Below are 21,405 nucleotides of genomic sequence, written 5' to 3'. Positions count from 1 at the left end.
TCTTTTAGAGCAATTTTAGGGTCATAGCAAAATTGAGCACAAAGTAGAGTCCCCATATACTCACTGACCCTACACATGAGTAGCCTACCCCAGTATCAGCATCTTGCACAACAGTGTCACTATTTATTACATTTAATGAATATACACTAATAAGTCATTGTCACCCAGAGTCCTTAGTTTATATTAGGTTTCACTCTTCATATTGTGCTTTCTGTGGGTTTTGACAAATGTATCCATCATCATACAGAATAGTTTCATTGCCCTGTGCTCTATTTGTCCTGTCCCCAATCCCTGGCAACTGCTGATCTTTTTACCGTCTCCATAGTTTTGCCTTCTCCAAAAGGTCATTTGATTAGGATTATACAGTATGTAGCCTTTTCAGATTGGCTTCTTTGACTTAGTAACATTTAAGTTTCCTCTACGTCTTTTCATAGCTTGTTTTTCTTTTTAGCGCTGTATAACGTTCCATTGTCTGGAAGTATTACAGTCTATTTATTCATTCAGTCATGAAGGATATCTTTGTTGCTTCCAAGTATTTGTTGTTACGGATAAAGCTGTTATATCTGACAGCCCTTTGTCAGATAAGTTTTTTGCAAAATTTTCTCCCAGTGTATGGCTTGTCTTCTCATTCTTTTGACAGATTCAGTTTTTAAGATTTATATAAAGCTATTTACAGATTTTCTTTTTCTTCTTGTATATGTTTGGTTAACTTTTGTCTGTCAGAGAATTTTCTCTATTTCATCTAAGTTGTCAAATTTACAGGCATAAAATTATCTTTTTAATGCCTCTGATGTCCCCTTGTTCATTTGTGATATGGTCAATACGTGTTTTATCTTTTTCTTGATTAGTTAGGGATTCATCAACTTTATTAATATTTTCAAAGAGCTAACATTTGGTTTTGTTCATTTTTCTAACTGTTTCATTAATTTATACCCTTTATTTCCTTTCTAGTAACTTTGGGATAATTTGCTCTTTTTTTCCTAGCTTCTTAAGACGGAAGCTTCAGTCACTGGTTTTAAACCTTTCTTTCTTCTTTTCTAATGTGAGTACTTAAAGCTGTATATTTCCCTTTAAGTGCATCCCACAAATGTTAAGTTGTGTTTCATTATCATTGAGTTTGAACTATTTTCTTACTTCCTTTTTGATTTCTTTTTTGACCCATAGGTTATTTAGGAATGTGTTGCTTAATTTCTAAATATTTGGGAGTATTTTAAATATCAACTTAAAATTTATTCTGGTGTCAACAAAGAATATACTTGTCTAATTTCAGTCCTTTGAGTTGAATTGATACTATTTACGGTCCAGCATATGTCGATGAACATTCCGTGTGGACTTGAAAAGAATATATATTATGTAGTTGTTAGGTGTGGTGTTCTGTAATTCCTTCAGTAAGCTTTTTTTTTTTAATGTGTCCAGCATTTATCATTATAATCAGCAAGGGGGCAAGTCTGCTATGAGCTACTCCAACATTATCAATATATTTTTTATATATTATTTCTTCATAATATATTCTGTCTGGAAGCATTCTGATGGCAGATACATTAAAATATAATAGGCTAAAAAGAGGTTATGTTATGGTTTGTCTGATTTGAGTCTAGGTAAATACTGTCTTTATCCAGCACATGTGATGTAATTATAAGATCTTTATATTAAATTGATATCACTTCATTAATATGCATACTCCTACTGAAAAAAAGTTTACTTTTCATGCCTTGTTACTTAAATTAAGGGTGTGACATAATATTTGCTGAATTTATTAAAGATTAGTCTGTTTCTCAAGGTTCCTTCTCTCCACAGTGGCCTCACACCTGAAACATGGCTACAGATTGGCTGGGCAGTATTGTGTCCATCAACTGTGGAGATAGCTTGGGTGTCTATCAAGGAAGAGTGTCAGCAGTGGATCAGGTTAGCCAGACCATTTCTCTGACCCGGCCTTTCCACAATGGAGTGAAGTGCCTCGTGCCAGAAGTCACCTTCAGGTGAGTATCCTGAGTGATTGTTTCAAATCCAGTTTGATGGTCTGTGGAGCCTGAACCTAGGTCTGATTGCCAGTATTCTCTTGCATAGGACTGCTTGTGAGAAGAGTCTTGTAAGGGGTGAATTTGCAGTATTAGATCTTACAGTCCAGCTGCTGTTTCAGCAGAGACTTTGTGTTGTAATTAGCTTTCAGCTGATGATTCAGGATTTGTAAAACATTTTTCTTATCTCTGTCAGGCATGCAATATTATATAATTTAAATGGGTCAAATTCAGAATAAACTTTGTTTTCTTTTATGGTTTCAGATTTTCTTTCTCAGTTTTGCATTATTATTCGTGCTTTCTTACATCTAAGGTCTTTATTGATATTTTCCCCCATGTATAAACACATCTCTCTTTGTCAATTTAAATTACACTTCATCTCCAGGAGCACAACTGTAGCCAGTAGCTAAAGTCCTTAGTTATAAGAATGTATTTTTCTTAGTGTTTGCCATCAGATCTCAAGTTCAGTTGTCTTCAGAGCCCTCTTTTCACCAAATTGGCAGAAAACCTCCCTTTCTTATGTTTAAAAAAAAAGAGACTGTGGGGCAAGAGCTTCCTTGACTTTCTGAACAGTACCTGCACATAACCTTTTCTTTAGGTGTATCCATTCTTATTTCTGACCTCCTCTGAAGTCTCAGTAGAAGAAAGAACCTTTGTGTTCAAGGGCTAAGCATATCATGTATGCTTTATATGCTGTATTTTCTATCTCCTTTGAGACCCTCCTCCATCTCTCTTGTGTCTTCAGCTTCAACTTTTATTTATACTGTCTCTTTCCTCTTTGTATTCTGACATTCCGGCGCCTCCCACATAGTAAAAACAACGCCCACACACCCCTTGCCTTTGCTGCTAGGTATTGTGCTGTCAATTCCCTTCTCTTTGGACCCATAGGAGTTGGTATGAGCAAAGAAGTCTGCTTTCATTTCCTTTGTGGCCTCATTTTGTAGTGTCTCCTTACCTTACTGTCGTCTTATTTCTAACTTTGTCATCTTACTAAACTAGTTCTTGCCAAGGTTACAGATGACCTAGTTGCCAAATTCAGTCCCAGTATCTCAATTCTAATCTTAGCCAGATGTTCCCCAATGGTTGAAATGCCCTTCTCTTAGTTTCTTTGCCACCTCCTTCTATATATTCTTTCATTCCTTTGTGTGTGTTTTTTTCTCAGGTTCCTTTTCTTCTGTTCACTTTAAGATCGGTTTTACTCAAAATTTTTAATTTTTTTTCTCAGCCTGCATTCACTTCAGACAATCTCACGTGTACCTTCTTAGGTTCACATTAATGAGACCCTAATCCCTAATTTAGACCAATTCTCTGAGCTCCAGACTCTTTATTTTAATTGTCTTTGTTATTTCCAAGCAGATATCCCACAGATATCTTAAATTCAAGATTTTCAAAGCTGAACTCATTATGTTACATGCAGATTTCTTCTTCCAAAGATCTTCCCTTAATTGGTGACTAATGACACCTTTCACCTAAGTTACAAACTTAGGAATCATAAGAAATTCTTTCTCTTTGATCCTCCTGTTCAGTCACTAAATCCTGTGTCTTCTCAGCGTCTCTTGGTCCCATCCTCCCTCTCCCTTTGCGTTGTCACCTGCCCTGTTCATCCCCTTATTTCTTGCCTAATCTCCAGGCTGGCACTCCTACCTCTGGTTTCTCCAGCCTCCTGATGGCCACCAGAAAAATCTAATGTGATTATCATCTGGCCTCCGATTACCTCCACAGCCTTACTTCCTAAGGGCCTTTCACAAGCATCTTTCCCTTTAGAGACTCTATAACATTTGCAGTTCCTCAAATGCACCATGTTTTCTCAATTTCAGACTTGGCCTAAGATGCCCCTTTCCTTGCTATATTCTGCTTGCCTAACTCTTAGTTTTCTAGCTCTTATTTTTCTCACCCAGGCGTAGCCTAAGTGTTTTATCCATCTCTGCCAAACTAACTTACGTATTTTGCTTTTGGGCTCTCTTGTGCCCTGTGCATACTTCTGTCATAGTATTTAACACTTTTGATTAGTGTATTTTTCTCTCTGACCAGACTGTGAGTTCTTTGTGGACATGTGTTGCTTTTCATCTCTACCTATGCTATTCCTTACACAGGGCTTACCACATAGTGAGTACTAAACATATGCCCAATGAATGAGGAAGGGAGTGAGTAATTGAAAAGAGCCATTAAGCATTCTGGAAATATAAGATGCTAACTATAGTTTTGTAATTGGCGGAGGCCTGTTTAAAGGCCAGCGCTGTGTCAGTTGAATGTTGGTGGCTGAGCCTGGTCTTTAAGTGCTTTACCACCTTTTCTCGTTTTTGCCTCTGATAATTCATTGAAATGCAGCCCTACAATTAAGAGGTACAGACTTCCAGTTATAAAAAACAAGTCACAGGGATATAAAGCACAGCATAGGGAATATAGTCAATTATATTGTAATAACTTTGTATAGTAACTAGACATTATGGCGATCATTTTGTAATGTATGTAAATTTTGGATCACTATGTTGCACTCCTAAAACAAATACAATATTGTGTGTCGACTATAATTCAATTTAAAAAAAGGATAAAAGAAAAAAGAAATGCAGTCCTATAAGGTATAGCTGATTGCTGTTGATCCCAGTGTCATTGCTGTTACATTACTGTAGTTTTGAGACTTGGACTCTTTTGTGTATTTCAGGGCAGGTGACATTACAGAATTAAAAATTCTGGAGATACCAGGTCCTGGAGAAAACCAACATTTTGGAGACCTTCATCAGACAGAATTAGGCCCTTCTGGTGTTGGGTACCAAGTGGGTATCAATCAGAATGGCATGGGAAAGTTGGTCAAGAAGCCAGCCTCTTCCAGCAGTGCCCCTCAGAATATCCCTAAGAGAACAGATGTGAAGAGCCAGGAGGTGGCCGTCTCCCCACAGCAGCAACAGTGCTCGAAGAGCTATGTGGACAGGCACATGGACTCCTTGAGTCAGTCCAAAAGTTTCCGTCGGCGGCACAACTCTTGTAAGTTGGATCAAGTTAATATTTCTTCTTAACTTGATGTTTCAGGACTATAATTCTAATCTCTCCTGTTCTTTAAACAAGTCCTTTATTATCCTTAAAAAAGGATACTGGCAGACCTTCACAGAAATACGTCCTGGGTCTTTTTCCAGGGCTCTTCCCTTAAGATACGAAGGGAGAGGAAATGAACTGCTAGAGACTCCTGCCAACTCCCCGCCCTCTCCCACCACTTCCCCTTCCTTCAGGAACAGTCAGTGACCTGCCTAGAGATCACACAGACAAAAGTGATGTTGTCCTGAATGGGATCACTGATGGTGGTGATGACGTCTGAGTTGAACCTGCACTTGGGCTATTCCCGGGGATTCTTGAATAACTTCTTCCTGTGATTTGGCTCCCATCCTCGGTTAAAGGGGAGGAAGAGACTGGCATAGACGTCTCTGTGATCTTATGGTTTCTGACAGACTGACGGTGTTTTATTTGCTGTATTCACTGTCCCTACTGGTACATCAAGGAGAGCATGCACTGGTGTGTATTGATGTTCAGTTTTGTTTGGTACTGACAAATTGTTAAATGCCATTTGCTCATTGTAGAACCATAGTTAATTCACCAGAATCTGGTATGCTCTTTAACATACTCACTAAAATAATGTTGTAACAATGAATTTTAACACATTCACTAGAATCTATATGGCACCTGTGTTGGGGACCGATATTTTTAATTTTGAAAATGCCTGATTCCATGAATAAACTATTGAAGTTTTGAAGTTAAAAAAATGTATTTCCAGGCACTTCCCTTCTTAAGTAACTATCTGAACTCACAATGACTGAAAACCTGAGACTGAAATTAAATTGTTACTTCTTCTGCATCCTTTGAAAAACTGTAGAATGCTTGGATAGAAAATGACTCTTTCCATTTCTGCTTTAACCTTCTCTACTTAAGTTGCTTTATTCTTCTTTTACAAAATAAACCTTTTTTCCTTACCAGAAATATTGACTTGTTTGTTAAAAGTTCAAATATTCAAGCAGTGTATTATCTGTCATGTACTAGGAGGTACATAAGCAATTTTAAGCAAAAAAAATATTTTTTCTTACATATTCTCCCCCATTATAAACATCTTACGTTACTATTGTACATTTGTACAATTACTGAACCTACATTGATACATCATCAACTAAAGTCTGTATTTTATTTAGATTGTCTTTGTTCTTACCTAATGTCCTTGTTACAGACTCTCACATTACACTTAGTAGTCATGTCTCCTCTTGGCTCTGAGGTTTTAAACACTTCCTTTTTTTCTGATGACCTAGACAGTTTTGATCAGTTATGGTCAGATATATTGTATAATATCCCTCAATTGGTATTGGATGTTTTGGGTCATGTGTTTTGGGGATGAAGACCACAGAGATAAAGTGTCATTTTCATCATATCACATCAAGGGTATATACAGTGAACATGGTTTATGACTTTGATGTTGACCTTGATCACCTGGCTGATCACCTGTGTGTCAGATTTCTCTTCCAGAATGTCTGTGACCTGGGCATTTGATGATGAGATGAGGATTGGTTTGTGAAAGAAGGTAGAGTTCATTTATTTCTCTGTTCAGTGAACTCTGTAAGCTGAATAGAAAGGTCTGCCAGGTACTGACAGATATTCCAAGGAGATAGATTAGTTTTCTATTTCATTCATGAATGACAAAATGGAGCATTTTTCTCATTAGAGGTCTATAAATAGAATTTTCTTGATGTTGAAGCTAGTAGATTTGTAAAGCTGTAGGAATATAATCTCTTAAATTCTGGCTTTTAAGTGTTCTTTCAAGGTTGGTAATGAGCTGTGGAAGGATTTTTTGGTTCTGTTTACCTCATCCAATATTGATGAGAAATTTCGCACAAGCAATTTTAATCTCTTCCTTTGGGCTGGAGGGAGCGTGTTATAAAGAGTAGTTTCTGTCACCTTGGTCATTGAACTGACCACTCAGAATACTTGTCAAGTAGATAAATGGAACATCATTACTGGGGAGCAGAGGGGACACACCAGAGTTCCCAGAGAGCAGAGAGAAACCACTTGAGGCCTTTTAAGGATATAGGTCTGTTCAGTGTAGCAGTGATCCTACCATCTGAGGTCAGAAAGCTATTTTTTGGCAAGTTTTCATGATTGTACTGTGACTCCTTACCCTCTTTGGGTGTGTTTCATATATCCAACAGACTTAAAGACCCTGGTGCTGCTTTCGGAGCCCAAGAAGTTGACTAATTACTAGAACCTAAAATTTTGGAGTTGGAAAAAAGGTCCCAGATTCTCTTAGGCACCTCCTCACGAGGCTTGTTGAGTCTGGCATTAAAACATTTGTAGTTTGACCTTCAGGTGCTCTTTAGCATGCCAAGTGCAGGACAAAGTTCTCCTTTATACAATATGTGTGTGACAAAACCCAATAAATAAGTGGCACTGAGCGTTACACAACAATGGGTTTGTTATAATTTATCCTGGCCAAACAGCTTCTGTGCCAAAGGCTGGCAGCAAAATGGCACAGGAAGGCGGCCAACCTCTAGTCTTAACACATACTTGGCCCCTGTAAATTGAAAGGTAAAGAAATCCAGGGGCACTGTTTACCTTTTCCAAGGGAAGTGCTTTTCTCTTCCAGTGGCCAAAGGCAGGTTTAATACAGAGGCAGGTCCTTTGGGCTGAGTAAGCCAAGTATTGAGATAGCTTATTCACCCAGGACTTCCCAATATTTGTATTGAAGTATGAGGAAGGGGACGAGTAAGAAACAACTGAGTATGTTAGCCTGCTTTTCTATTTTTTAAATAGTCTCTCATCTTTTTCTTGCTGACCCTGTGATGTCAGTATTTCCTCTTCAAAATTTTTTTCACTCTGTGCTTTTCTGACAACATTTGGAACATAGGTGGACCTTGTATGTTTGTCAAATGAATGAACGGAAGATCTGTATTTAGAGGGAACATGAGGAAATTCCTGGTATCTTTTAAAGACATAACTCTGGGTTTGGTTACAAGTGATGTTTGTAGAGTCCTATGGTTAAACTGAAAATGTTTTCGCATTTGGCTGCTTTTACTTCACCCTGTCTGCTCTCCTATTGATTGATTGCTTGTCTTCGTCTGTTACTGTGATAGGTCTGGGATAGCGCATTGCCGTTCCGTACCGGACATGACCGAGCCACTTCCCTCTGAAGGTGTCGCCTCGTACCCCTCCTTGTATGATGGCTGACTCGCTCTTCCTGTCCTTTTCAGTCGCGCAATATGCTCGGCGTACTTTTTGATTGTTCCCTTTCTCATAGTTAATCTCAAATTGCCTTTTCTTTTATAACCTCTTCCGACTCAACTTTTGCTGTTTGTGTGTTTTGGTTTGTCTTTTGATATGGCTGTTTTATTTCTCGATTCAGCAGAGATTTATATGCTTACAGTAGACCAGGCATAGTGTAGGGTGACAGGTCTGAATGGCATGCTTCTGCCTTCTGTTGGCTTACAAGCTCCTGGAGGAATTAGCATAAGAAAGCCAATAACTGATCTTCTTGATTAGTTTCCCACAATTCCACAGATTGAAGAATACTGCAGAGAGAAGAAGGGGCTATAAGCACTTGGCTACAGAGTTATGGAGAAGCACCTGTAGGAGGCTCAGCTGTACAAGGAGAAAAGGTACAAGCGTTACCGGGAAGGGAAGTACCGAGATGCTGTGAGTAGGTACCATCGGGCTCTGCTTCAGCTGCGGGGTCTGCATCCAAGTCTGCCCTCCCCGATACCTAATCTAGGACCTCAGGGCCCAGCCCTCACAGCTGAACAAGAAAACACACTGCATGGCCCAGACAGACTGCTACAACGATCTGGCTGCCTGTCTCCTTCAGATGGAGCCAGTCAACTATGAATGAGTGAAAGAGCACAGTCAGAAAGTCCTGGAATGACAACCTGGTAATGCCAAGGCCTTGTATAGGGCTGGAGTGGCCTTTTTCCATCTGCAGGACTATGACCAGGCCTGGCACTACCTCCTGGCTGCTGTCCATAGGCAGCCAGAAGACGCCAGTGTCTGGCCGTACCTCCAACTAACACAGGAGGAACTCAGTAGCTACCATCGAAAGAGCAGCAGCTGTACCTGGACATGTTTGGTTAACAGGAAGAACGATGCTCCTCCCCCTGAACTTAGGTGAACCATTAAAGACCCATTGAGGGGAAAAACCTGAGCCTCAGCAAGAGAAACTAACCCCACACCTCTGACCCAAGTGGATTTCTGTTTCTAGTTCCGCACAGACTTTACTACTCACACACTCGGTGTCTCATTTTGCCTATCCATCTGTGTATTTGTATAGCCTTTAATACATGGTGTCTCGGGGGACATTTGCCTTGAGAAATAAAACCAGAAAACATTCATCAGCTATGGGTGGGACCAATCATATCTGTGGCATAGATTTTAGTGGTGGATATTGTTAGATGTATTCATATACAGCAAAGGCTAGCAGAGGGTGAAATAATACGGGAGGCAGAAAGGAGTCTCTTCCTTTGTTTCCTCGGACACCCGAAGCCAAAGTCATACAGGCTCCAAACAGAGAAATACATATGTTTTTGTGAAACTAGATGATTATAAATTGGCCTACATGGCTTAAATGGAAGATTTGAAATTAACTGTTTTTGATTAATTCCATATTTTTTTCTTAATATTCTATGTACAATCAGATTATTTTTCCCCTACAAAACTACCTGGTTCCTATTATTTCTTTGGTAATTTCTGTTACTCAGATCATTAATATAATATACTTATTTATTTTTCATTAAATGCTTCTATCTTAAAACATCTAGAGTCAAGCATTTAAGTAGCTATGTAATAACTTTTCAGCCCTCATGCCAAAAAAACACCCAAGGAAACATTTAAATTTTTAGTAGGTGCATATCTATAGTATGCTCATTTCTCTAAAAAACAGGAAAAACAAATTACCAAGTCTTATAGAAACATTACTGTAAGAGCAGGATAAAAGCATAAATCTATTCTTTCCCTGTCACCTTGTATTTTGCAAGAGCTCAGTTCCTTACAAAGAATGGAAATAATGAGGAAGGGCTCTCCTTCCTTAGTGCCTTTGAAGTACCTCATGTAACTTTCTTGAAGCTTGTTGGGCACAGGTGCAGGCTGCAGATCTGGTGTGGTCATGGCTCCGTACATCAACCTTTGTCTTTCTGCAGACTCATTGTGAACAGTGTCCACAATGCATGAATTCTACAGAGTAGATGAGACCATTTGGCACTGCCTTTGCCTTTGTGAGTGGAAGTGAGGAGCCCTATGTCATTAGCCATCCTATAACCACAAATTTTAGGAGAAAAACCTTAGTCCTGCCAAGTGTAAATGAATTATTCTTCCTTTATGTAACACCCCCCCTCACCCAGTGAGCTAGGCTCCTCTTTGTATCTCCCTCCCTCCCTGTACCCTTAAATAGTAAAACCATCAGCTTACAACAAAAAGATTCTCTACCAAATAATCTAAGTCCAAGGACAGAACTAACACAAGTAGAATATTTTATTCTTCTTCCAAGCTTCTTAAATTTCTAAGCCTAGTTTGTTGACAAATTATGTCACGGTTGCATGTTTTTTTGTTTGGGGCTGGTTTCGCTTTCTTTCTTTTTTTTTCTGATGACTTGATGTTACAATAAGCTATCTTCTACATCAATGAGAAAAAAATAAAATATTTAAAAATGTTTAAATAATTACAGAACAAAGCACCTAGTAGAGGGTAAGTGCTAGATGGATGGTACCCACACTGCTGCAGGTGATCAGATGGAATTTATTTTTCAGCTGGAGTAATCAAAGACTGTTTGGGCTGAGTCTATAACATTAAAAATGAGAAATAGTTTAAAAGTTCATCAGTAGCTGTGCTGTATATCAATATTGTATGATATATATATAAAATCCTATAAAAAATAAGATACTTGGAGAAATCTTTACAAAACAGGAAGGAGCTCCTAAGCCAGAATGGAGGGTATAGAACTTTATAAGATGGATGCATTTTTTTACTAAAAGGAACCTATGTCAAAAAGTTAAGTATTTGCAATTTTATATATATCTTATGCATTGTTTACTATGAGAATTTGTTAAGTTATTTTTTAAAAAGGAATACATGTTACCTGTTGCTTTTGAATTCCTTGTTTTCAGGTTCTTTTTTTTTTTTTTGAGAGGACATCTCTCGTATTTATTGATCAAATGGTTGTTAACAACAATAAAATTCTGTATAGGGGACTCAATGCACAATCATTAATCAACCCCAAGCCTAATTCTCAACAGTCTCCAATCTTCTGAAGCATAACGAACAAGTTCTTACATAGTGAACAGTGCAAGGGCAGTCATCACAGAAACTTTCGATTTTGATCATGCATTGTGAACTATAAACAGTCAGGTCAAATATGAATATTTGTTTGATTTTTATACTTGATTTATATGTGAATCCCACATTTCTCCCTTATTATTATTATTTTTAATAAAATGCTGAAGTGGTAGGTAGATGTAAGATAAAGGTAGAAAACATAGTTTAGTGCAAATGTAGATGATCAGGTGTGTGCCTGTAGACTAAGTATTAATTCGAGCTAGACAAGGGCAGCATGTTTTCGGGTTCTTTTAACTGTTAGTTCTTATAACTGCCTTTGCCTGTGAGAGTTACATGGTTTTCCTACTCTTGTTTCTGTTTTTTTATATGTGGGAATAGTGTGGAATTTGGAATCTGGTAGATCAAAGTTCAAATTCTAATCAGACATTTATTAGCTATGTAAATTTGGAGCGCCTTTAGTTTCCTCATTTGTAGAATGATAATTTTAATCAGGTTGTTTTGGAGATGAACTGAGATAATGTATACATCAAAGCCTAAGACAGTGCCAGGCACATGGGTTCTTCAGGGTGGAGTCTTTCATATATTTCTTTCCTTTACTCTCAGCTAATAAATGACTATTGACAGTAATCTTAAAAGTATTTTCACACCTTTCTAATTCCTTAAAATACCTTAGAGTGTTACAATAATTAATGAAGTAATCATTGTGAAAAGCTCCTGGAAAATGGTGAAGTACTAGGTATATTACATCTGTTAAGATGATGTTGCTCTAATAGAAAACCCTGCTCAGTGGCTCAAATAATAAAGAAATTATGTCAGTCCAGAGGTTGGACATTTCCAGATAGAGAACAGTCAGGGCTTTAGCCCTATTTCTTAGAAGCTGTCCTTTGTGTGTAGCTTCATCTTCAAATTGATAGTTTGGCTCTAACAGTTCCTTGTATCTTTGTCAGATTTACCATTTTTTTTTTTTTTTTTAAATTTGTTGCAGATTTTTATTGAGACGTATAATTAGGTGCTAATATTTGTTGAAAAATCATAGAATGTACAACATTGTACCAGGTGGTTTTAGATGGAACATTTATTCTACATTATGAAAGTAAAAAGTCACTCAAGAAACATGCTGTGCAAAAGTATATATATTCTGTGGTGGGTTAAAACTTTTGAAAGCTATTAGAGACAAGTATAGTTAATCATGAAAGGTGAGGTATTAAGAATTTGGATGAGGAGTTATAGATTGGTAGGAAAATGATGTATAGTAATTTTTAAGTAAAGAGGCATAAATGGATTATATGAAATTTACTTGATAATCATAAATCAGGTAAAAACTTATTGATGACTAGTCTAGCTTAACCTCAAGTGCAGATAACTTTCAAGAGAGTCTTTTTTAAAATTTTTAATAGAACACTGCTTCTCTGTGATGCAGAATACCTTAATCAGAATCACCATAGATGGCTGTTAATGAATCAAAATGAAAGGCTGACACCCTGGAAACTGTATTTTCTGGCTGTTATATGTGGGTCTGATATAAAGTTTGATAGTGATATAGAAGCTATGATATAGGTTGATCAAAAAGAGGGATATAAAGGTAGTAAAAAGACAAAAGTTGCCTACTCTAGGAGAACAATTACTTTAGTGGTATTGGTAAAGTTTTTCTTGAGAATGGATGAGGTGCTTATCAGAATGAATGACACAAGACTTGACCATGAGGTACCTATTCTCACTTAGCAAATCTACAGTGGATAGTGTCCTTGTTCTGTTGTCAGTCTGAGAATGTGCAGTCAGATAATGCTTTGTGTTATGTGGGACCTTCTAGCCTTCATGATGGGGTGTTTCTCACTCACTGCTGACTGCCGGGTCACCGAACATTTCATCTGTTTCAAAATTTCTAGCAGCTGAAAAATGTTTTCTAAAAGACACTCCCTAGCAGGGGGTCTGATCCTGTTTAAAAAACCTCATGTATACTTAATCTGTGTTGAAGAAAACTGTTATTAACTCTTACTTTTATTTTAAATATCTATTGATTATATAATGTCCTGATATTGAAAATACCAATCACATGGACTGAAATTTGTATTACATAATTATTTTGATAATTGCTCTGAAGTTCAGAAGCTCTGTGCTCCATCTGAAGATTTACCATTCTTTTGAGGGAGATAAGACATGGTCTCTTCCAGCAGATCATCTTAAAAGGGTTTCTCAACCTCAGTACTCTTAATATTTTGGGTCAGTTCAGTTTGCTGTTGTGGGAGACTTCCCTATGTGCTGTAGAATGCTGAGAGCCTCCCTGGACTCTACGTACCAGGTGCCAGTCGCACTGCCTAACTACCACCAATGTGACAACCAAAAATGTCTCTATAGACATTGTCAGAATTGCCCCTGATTGAGAACTGGAAGTGCTTCAGGAGTGAGGAAACCTTTATCAGAAACTGCTGCAAGATCTTCCTCCCCCTGACCCTTGCCACATCATGTCTTCTTGGCCAGTATTGTGTCAGATGCTCATGCTTAAATCAGTTGTTGGCATGAGCACCACCATGACTAATAGAAATTAATCAGTGTCATTACCTGAGAGGAAGTTATCTATCTGAACAAAAACAAAGGGTTTGTTCTGAAGTTAAGGGAATCTGGATGTTGGATAGGCAACAGCGGAGTCTGCTAACAGAGAAAAAAAATTAAAATTGCTTACCTATTGCAAGGGCCTTTTGGAAGTGCCATAGTGGAAAATGCAGGTAACTTGATCATTGAGTCTTCAGGAATGATTTGGAATGATAGTTATAGGGGTAAGTGTAGGAGTGGGGTTATATTGATAGTGCTCACTGCTGATTCCCCAGTACCTAGTACAGATCCCAGTAGATAGCAGATGCTTAATAAAAGTTTTTTGAATGAATGAATACCGAAAATGCTGATTAGATACTCTCATGAATGAAATGGTATTTTGGATTCGGAGAGCAGTGGTGTGATTATAAATGCAGTTGACTGAACTGAAGAGACTCATGTAGACCATCCCTTCCTTCCAAATAAGCTGTAGTCAGCTTGATGGAATTAAGCTTTTGCCTAAGTAGTTTCATAAAATGATCACGAACCATTTGACTCATAGTATTGATACTATTTCATTAGGGTTCTTGTACCTCCTTCTTCAAAACTAAACATTTTTTATGACATTGGTAAGAACTCTTGATTAGCTTACCAACTTACTGACTTCTTCTATACTTATATATTATATACATTAGGTAGAGACATAAAAGTACAAATTAAAAAGGATTAAATAAATGTGATCTATTTTACTGGTTCAAAATATGGTTCAGTAGTTCAAAGTATCTTTGCTTATTAAAAATCAGTATTTGATTAGAATAGAATGCGAGTCATTGGCTTTTGGGGGCGACTGGGAGGTGGTAGATATGTTTATTATCTTGATTGTGGTGATGGCATCACAGGTGTATGCATATGTCCAAACTCATCAAATTATGTACATTTAAACATGCAGGTTTTTGAAAACTATACCTCAACAAAGTGGTATAAAACAAAAACAAAGAATAGTGATACACTTCATGAGCAGATCAAACCCAGATGCATCTTGTTTTTGACTCTCCAGAGTGAATCCAGTTCAGAAAGGCCTTTAACTTTACAAATTAAAAAGGATTAGAAGGACAAGAAGAACTTGATTTAATTTTTTAAGTATTTTCCACCTCTAATAATGTTGTTTTTTGCTTTGTTTTCAGTTTCTTTATAGCTAAGCTGTTGCCCACTGGTATCAGCAGTGACTAGAAGTTTGGTTTTGTGATTTGAACACTTGATCTCTGTAAAGGGATTGTTCTTTCTAGATGTCTAATCTCTGTTGTGTAAGAGACAACAGAGAATCTGGTTTGTTAGTCTTTTTTAGTCTTTCTTATTTGTCTACTTTGAGCTCAAATCAATTAAGATTTTCATCCCCACTGGGAGAAAGATCAGCTCTTTAATATCTGCACTAGTGTTTGTATCTGTGTTTACTTTTGATGCATGTCTGAGATTTTAGAATTGAAGCTATAAGCTGTTTCTCTGTATCTTTGTGTTATAGTTTAAAAAGGTCTTTAACTTTATGAATTAAAAATGATTAGATAATGACATGATATTGTACATAAAAAACCCTAAAGAATCCACTCCAAACTACTAGATCTAATATCTGAATTCAGCAAAGTTGCAGGATGCAAAATTAATACACAGAAATCTGTTGCATTCCTATACACTAATGATGAACTAGCAAAAAGAGAAATCAGGAAAACAATTCCATTCACAATTGTATCAAAAAGAGTAAAATACTTAGGAATAAACCTAATGAAGGAAGTGAAAGACCTATACCCTGAAAACTACAAGACACTTATAAGAGAAATTAAAGAAGGTACCAGTAAATGGAAACACATCCCGTGCTAATGGATAGGAAAAATTAATATTGTCAAAATGGCTATCCTACCCAAAGTAATCTACAGATTCAGTGTCATCCCTATCAAAATATCAACAGCATTCTTCAACAAACTAGAGCAAATAGTTCTAAAATTCATATGGAACCACAGAAGACCCCAAATAGCCAAAGCAATCTGGAAAAGGAAGAATAAATCTAGGGGGTATTATATTCCCTGACTTCAAGCTCTACTACAAAGCCACAGTAATCAAGAAAATTTGTTGCTGGCACAAGAACAGACCCATAGACCAATGGAACCTAACAGAGAGCCCAGATACAAACCCAAGCATATGTGGGAAATTAATATATGATAAAGGAACCATGGACATACAAGGGGGAAATGACAGCCACTTCAACAACTTCTTTTGGCAAAACTGGACAGCTACATGCAAGAGAATGAAACTGGATTATTGTTTAACCCCATATACAGAAGTAAACTTGAAAGGGATCAAAGATATGAATGTAAGTCATGAAACCATAAAACTCTTAGAGGACAATGTAGGCAAAAATCTCTTGAATGTAAACATGCAACGTTTTCCTGAACTCATCTCGGGTAAGGAAAACAAAGGCAAAAATGGGACTACATAAAACTAAAAAGTTTCTGTACAGCAAAGGACACCATCAGCAGACCAAAAAGGCATCCTACAGTATGGGAGAATATATTTGTAAGCGACATATCCAGCAAGGGATTAATATCCAAAACATATGAAGAACTCACATGCCTCAACACCCAAAAAGCAAATAACCCTATTAAAAAATGGGCAGAGAATATGAACAGACACTTCCCCAAAGAAGAAATTCAGATGGCCAACAGGCACATGAAAAGATGCTCCACATTGCTAAATAGGGAAATGCAAATTAAAACCACAATGAGATATCACCTCACACCAGTTAGGATGGCCAGCATAGAAAAAACTAGGAACAAATGCTGGTGAGGATACAGAGAAAGAGGAACCCTCCTACACTGCTGGTGGGCATGTAAACTAGTTCCACCATTGTGGAAAGCAGTATGGAGGTTCCTCAAAAAACTAAGTATAGGAAATACAATTTGACCCAGGAATTCCACTCCTAGGAATTTACCCAAAGAATACAAGTTCTCAGATTTTAAAAAGACATATGCAGCCCTATGTTTATCACAGCACTATTTACAATAGCCAAGATATGGAAGCCACCTAAGTGTCCATCAGTAGATGAATGGATAAAGAAGATGTGGTACATATACACAATGGAATACTATTCAGCCATAAGAAAGAAATCCTACCATTTGCAATAACATGGATGGAGCTGGAGGGTATTATGCTCAGTGAAATAAGCCAGGCGGAGAAAGACAAGTACCAAATGATTTCCCTCATTTGTGGAGTAAAACAACGAAGCAAAACTGAAGGAACAAAACAGTAGCAGACTCACAGACTCCAAGAAGGCACTAGAAGTTACCAAAGAGGAGGGGTGGAGGAGGGAGGGAGAAGGGGATCAAGGGGTATTATGATTAGTGCACATGGTGTGGAGGGGATCATGGGGAAGACAGTGTAGAACAGAGAAGACAAGTAGTGACTCTGTGGCATCTTACTACACTGATGGACAGTGACTGCAATGGGGTGGGAGGGGGGACTCTGTATGGGTGAATGCAGTAACCACATTGTTTTTCTTTCTTTTTCATACTTAATTTTTTATTTTGAAATTCCCTATTCCCTCTATACAAGAACCTTTGCTGAAACACTTTCCACAAAGGCAGCATAACATTTTACATTTTTTCCCCTCAGCAAAAAGATAAATCACAGTGTAAATTATGTTGTTCTGCTGTCATCTTTGGCTGGGGAACCACATTGTTTTTCATGTGAAACCTTCGTAAGAGTGCATATCAATAATACCTTAATTAAAAAAATGATTAGATAAACATGAACTGTTTTTTTTTTTGAGAGGGCATCTCTCATTTATTGATCATATGGTTGTTAACAACAATAAAATTCTGTATAGGGGACTCAATGCACAATCATTAATCAACCCCAAGCCTAATTCTCAACAGTCTCCAATCTTCTGAAGCATAATGAACAAGTTCTTACATGGTGAACAAGTTCTTACATAGTGAGTAAGTTCTTACATGGTGAACAGTGCAAGGGCATTCATCACAGGAACTTTCAGTTTTGATCACGCATCATGAACTATAAACAATCAGGTCAATTATGATTATTCGTTTGATTTTTATACTTGATTTATATGTGAATCCCATATTTCACCCTTATTATTATTATTAATTTTTTTAAATAAAATGCTGAAGTGGTAGGTAGATGCAAGATAAAGGTAGAAAACATAGTTTAGTGCTGTAAGAGGGCAAATGTAGATGATCAGGTGTGTGCCTGTAGACTAAGTATTAATCCAAGCTAGACAAGGGCAACAAAACATCCACGGATGCAGAAGATTTCTCTCAAAACAGGGGGGGTGAGGTTCTAAGCCTCACCTCTGTTGATCCTCAATTTCTCACCTGATGGCCCCCCTGCAAAAACATGAACTGTTTTTACAGGAGTATTTTATTGATAGTTCAAAATATTTTTTGCTTAGTAAGCATTAGTATTTATTTAGAACAGAATGATTAACTTTGAGTCATTAATTTAAAAAATCCTGGTATACCACTAAGGAAAATAGTAGCCATTGTCTTATTTCAAAAAATGTAGTAGAGGAACTTGTTAAGTAGGTGTTAGGAGACCAAAAAAGCAAAAAGACATTGAGGGAGGTGAAACAGAAGGAAGAGGTTGGGGTTATGAGAACCTTCAAGTTCAAAGCAGGGACTTCACCGAGCTGGTGCCAGTACTTCTGGGGGGCTGCAGTGGGGCAGGTTCTGATTGTGCGTGCTGAAGACTGGAACCCACTGCAGGGCAGTGCTGATGCAGATAGCAAGCAAGCAAGGAGAGAGTCCCTTCTCCTCCCTCCCACCTTCATTCTAATTTCTTCAGATACATGGGACTGGTAGTGGAACCTAACAGGAAGTCACCTAAGGAGGGAAAAGTGTAGTTTGTACAGTTCTAATCCAGCATCACAAAGGGCACGTGTGGAAGTCAAAGACAGTAGTTCAATGACATACTTAATACTTTGAATGAAATAGAGATTCAGAGAACTGGTACCAAGTTCAGTTAATCAAAAATTTTTTAAATTTTAATGGCAGTCGTAGCTGAAAACAACACCTCTGAGAGTATGATGTACAGCAGGGTGAGCAAACTTTTTCTGTTAAGCGTCAGATGTTAAATATTTTAAACTTTGCAGGCTGTTAGGTCTCTCTCTCAAATACTTAATTTGCCTTCATAGCACAAAAACAGCCTTAGATAATATGTAAACGAATGAGTGACTGTGTTCCAATAAAACTTTATAGAAGCAGGCAGTGGCCTGGATTTGGCCCTGGGGCTATAGTTTGCAGGCTCCTGATAAAGAACATATGCTTAGAGGGAAATTAATCAGGTGATAGCCCATATGGATTCATGTTTGGCATAACCTTGATACTTTTTAATTTGGGAGACCATTGTTTTAAGGTGTGATTAGATTGATTTTTATAACCTTGCTTGCATAAGAAAGCCTATAAGAGGAAAAGGGGAAGTGTTAGCTCTCCCATTCTCATGTTCACTTATGATTATATTATTAGTACTATCTTTTATACATAGTTTCTTTATAGGAATCTTTTTTTTAACTAAAGTATCATTGATATATAGTCTTATCATGGTTTCACATATACAACACAATGGTTCCGCATTCACCCATATTATCAAGCACTCACCCGCTCCACTGCAGTCAGTGTCTATCTATGTAGTAAGATATTAATAGAGTCATTAATTGTATTCTCTGTATTGTGCTCGGTGACCTACCTTTGATTGCAAATTATAGTGCCCCTTAATCCCTTTCTCCCTCTCTCCCCTCCCACTATCCCCAACTCCTCTCTTTGGTAACCACTAGTCCCTTCTTGGTGTCTATGAGTCTGCTGCTATTTTGTCCTTCTGTTTTGCTTTGTTTTTATACTCTAAAAATGAGTAAAATATTTTGGTATTTGTCTTTCTCCGCCTGGCTTATTTCACTGAGCATTATACCCTCCAGCTCCATCCATGTTGTTGCAAATGATAGGATTTCTTTCTTGTGGCTGAATAGTATTCCATTTGTATATGTACCACATCTTTATGTATTCATCTACTGACGGACACTTAGGTTGCTTCCATTTCTCGGCTATTGTAAATAGTGCTGTGATAAACATAGGGCTGCATATGTCTTTTTCAAACTGGGCTCCTGCATTCTTAGGGTAAATTCCTAGGAGTGGAATTCCTGGGTCAAATGCTATTTCTATTTTTAGTATTTTGGGGAACTTCCATACTGCTTTCCACAATGGTCGAACTAGTTCACATTCCCACCAGCAGTGTAGGCGGGTTCCCCTTTCTCTGCATCCTCACCAGCATTTGTTGTTCCTAGTCTTTTCTATGTTGGCCATCCTAACTGGTGCGAGATGATATCTCATTGTGGTTTATATTTGCATTTCCCTGATAATTAGTGATGTGGAGCATCTTCTCATGTTCCTGTTGGCCATCTAAATTTCTTCTTTGGAGAAGTGTCTGTTCATATCCTCTGCCCATTTTTTAATAGGGTTATTTGCTTTTTGGGTGTTGAGGCATGTGAGTTCTTTATAGATTTTGTGTTAACCTCTTTTTGGATATGTCATTTACAAATATATTCTCCCATACTGTAGGAGGCCTTTTCTGCTAATGGTGTCCTTTGCCATACAGAAGCTTTTTAGTTTGATGTAGTCCCATGTGTTTATTTTTGCTTTTGTTTCCCTTGCCCGAGGACATGTGTTCAGGAAAAAGTTGCCCATGTTTATATTCAGGAGATTTTTGCCTATGTTTTTTGCCGATGTTTTCCTTTTAAATTTTATGGTTTCATGAGTTACATTCAGATGTTTGATCCATTTCAGGTTTAGTCTTGTGTATGGAGTTAGACAATAATGCAGTTTCATTCTCTTACATGTAGTTGTCCTATAGGAATCTTTTTAAGCCACTTACTCATTTTTGTATGCCTTTAGTAGTTAAAAATTTATATAGTTGCACAGGAATGTGAATATCCTTACTGCCTCTGAAATGTACACTCAAAAATGGTTAAAATAGGACTAGTGGTTACAAAGGGAAGTGGGTGGGGAGGGAGGGAGAAGGGGATTAAGGGCATTATGATTAGCATGCATAATGTAGGGGAGTCATAGGGAAGGCAGTACAGCACAGAGAAGACCAGTAGTGACTATAGCATCTTACTACGCTGATGGACAGTGACTAATGGGCTGTGGGGGGGATTGATAATACAGGTGAATGTAATAATCACAATGTTGCTCATGTGAAACCTTCATAAGATTGTTTATCAATGATAATTTAATAAAAAAATATATATAAAAAATGGTTAATAAGTTTTATGTTAAGTATATGTTACCACAATAATAAAAATTTTATATAAATCCACTTGCATGCACATACTTCTTGTTACGGAACCTCACTCTTTCCTCAGCTGTTTCAAATACTGGCAGTGATTGGTTGGCATGAAACCTTCTAAGGGTGCCAATTTCCATTCATAAATTAAATTCAAAGCTTAATTTAATGTTTTTTAGTAAAATAAGTAAATAGGATATTCAGTATCTTTTCCTTGCATCCTAGTAGATTGTCC

General features: G+C 37.5%; 1 protein-coding gene and 1 pseudogene across 5 annotated transcripts in view; both read left to right on the top strand.

Moving 5' to 3' along the window:
• Nucleotides 1-21,405, top strand: part of EDC3 (enhancer of mRNA decapping 3) — a 73,715-nt gene that overhangs the window by 17,295 nt on the left and 35,015 nt on the right. For 4 of the 5 annotated variants that reach the window (XM_073212192.1, XM_073212188.1, XM_073212190.1 and 1 more), the window contains exons 2-3: nt 1,798-1,979; nt 4,681-5,000. In XM_073212192.1, coding sequence (XP_073068293.1) covers nt 1,816-1,979; nt 4,681-5,000 — 484 coding nt within the window. In that variant the 5' untranslated portion in view covers nt 1,798-1,815. Of the gene's footprint in view, nt 1-984; nt 1,043-1,797; nt 1,980-4,680; nt 5,001-21,405 lie in introns of all 5 variants that reach the window. The other variant, XM_073212189.1, reaches the window with a different exon arrangement.
• LOC140843208 (tetratricopeptide repeat protein 9C pseudogene) lies at nt 5,010-12,259 on the top strand (annotated as a pseudogene).

Source organism: Manis javanica, chromosome 8 (genome assembly GCF_040802235.1).
Source record: "Manis javanica isolate MJ-LG chromosome 8, MJ_LKY, whole genome shotgun sequence".
In the NCBI taxonomy this organism is placed as follows: domain Eukaryota; kingdom Metazoa; phylum Chordata; class Mammalia; order Pholidota; family Manidae; genus Manis; species Manis javanica.
This window is presented reverse-complemented; position numbering and strand designations above follow the sequence as displayed.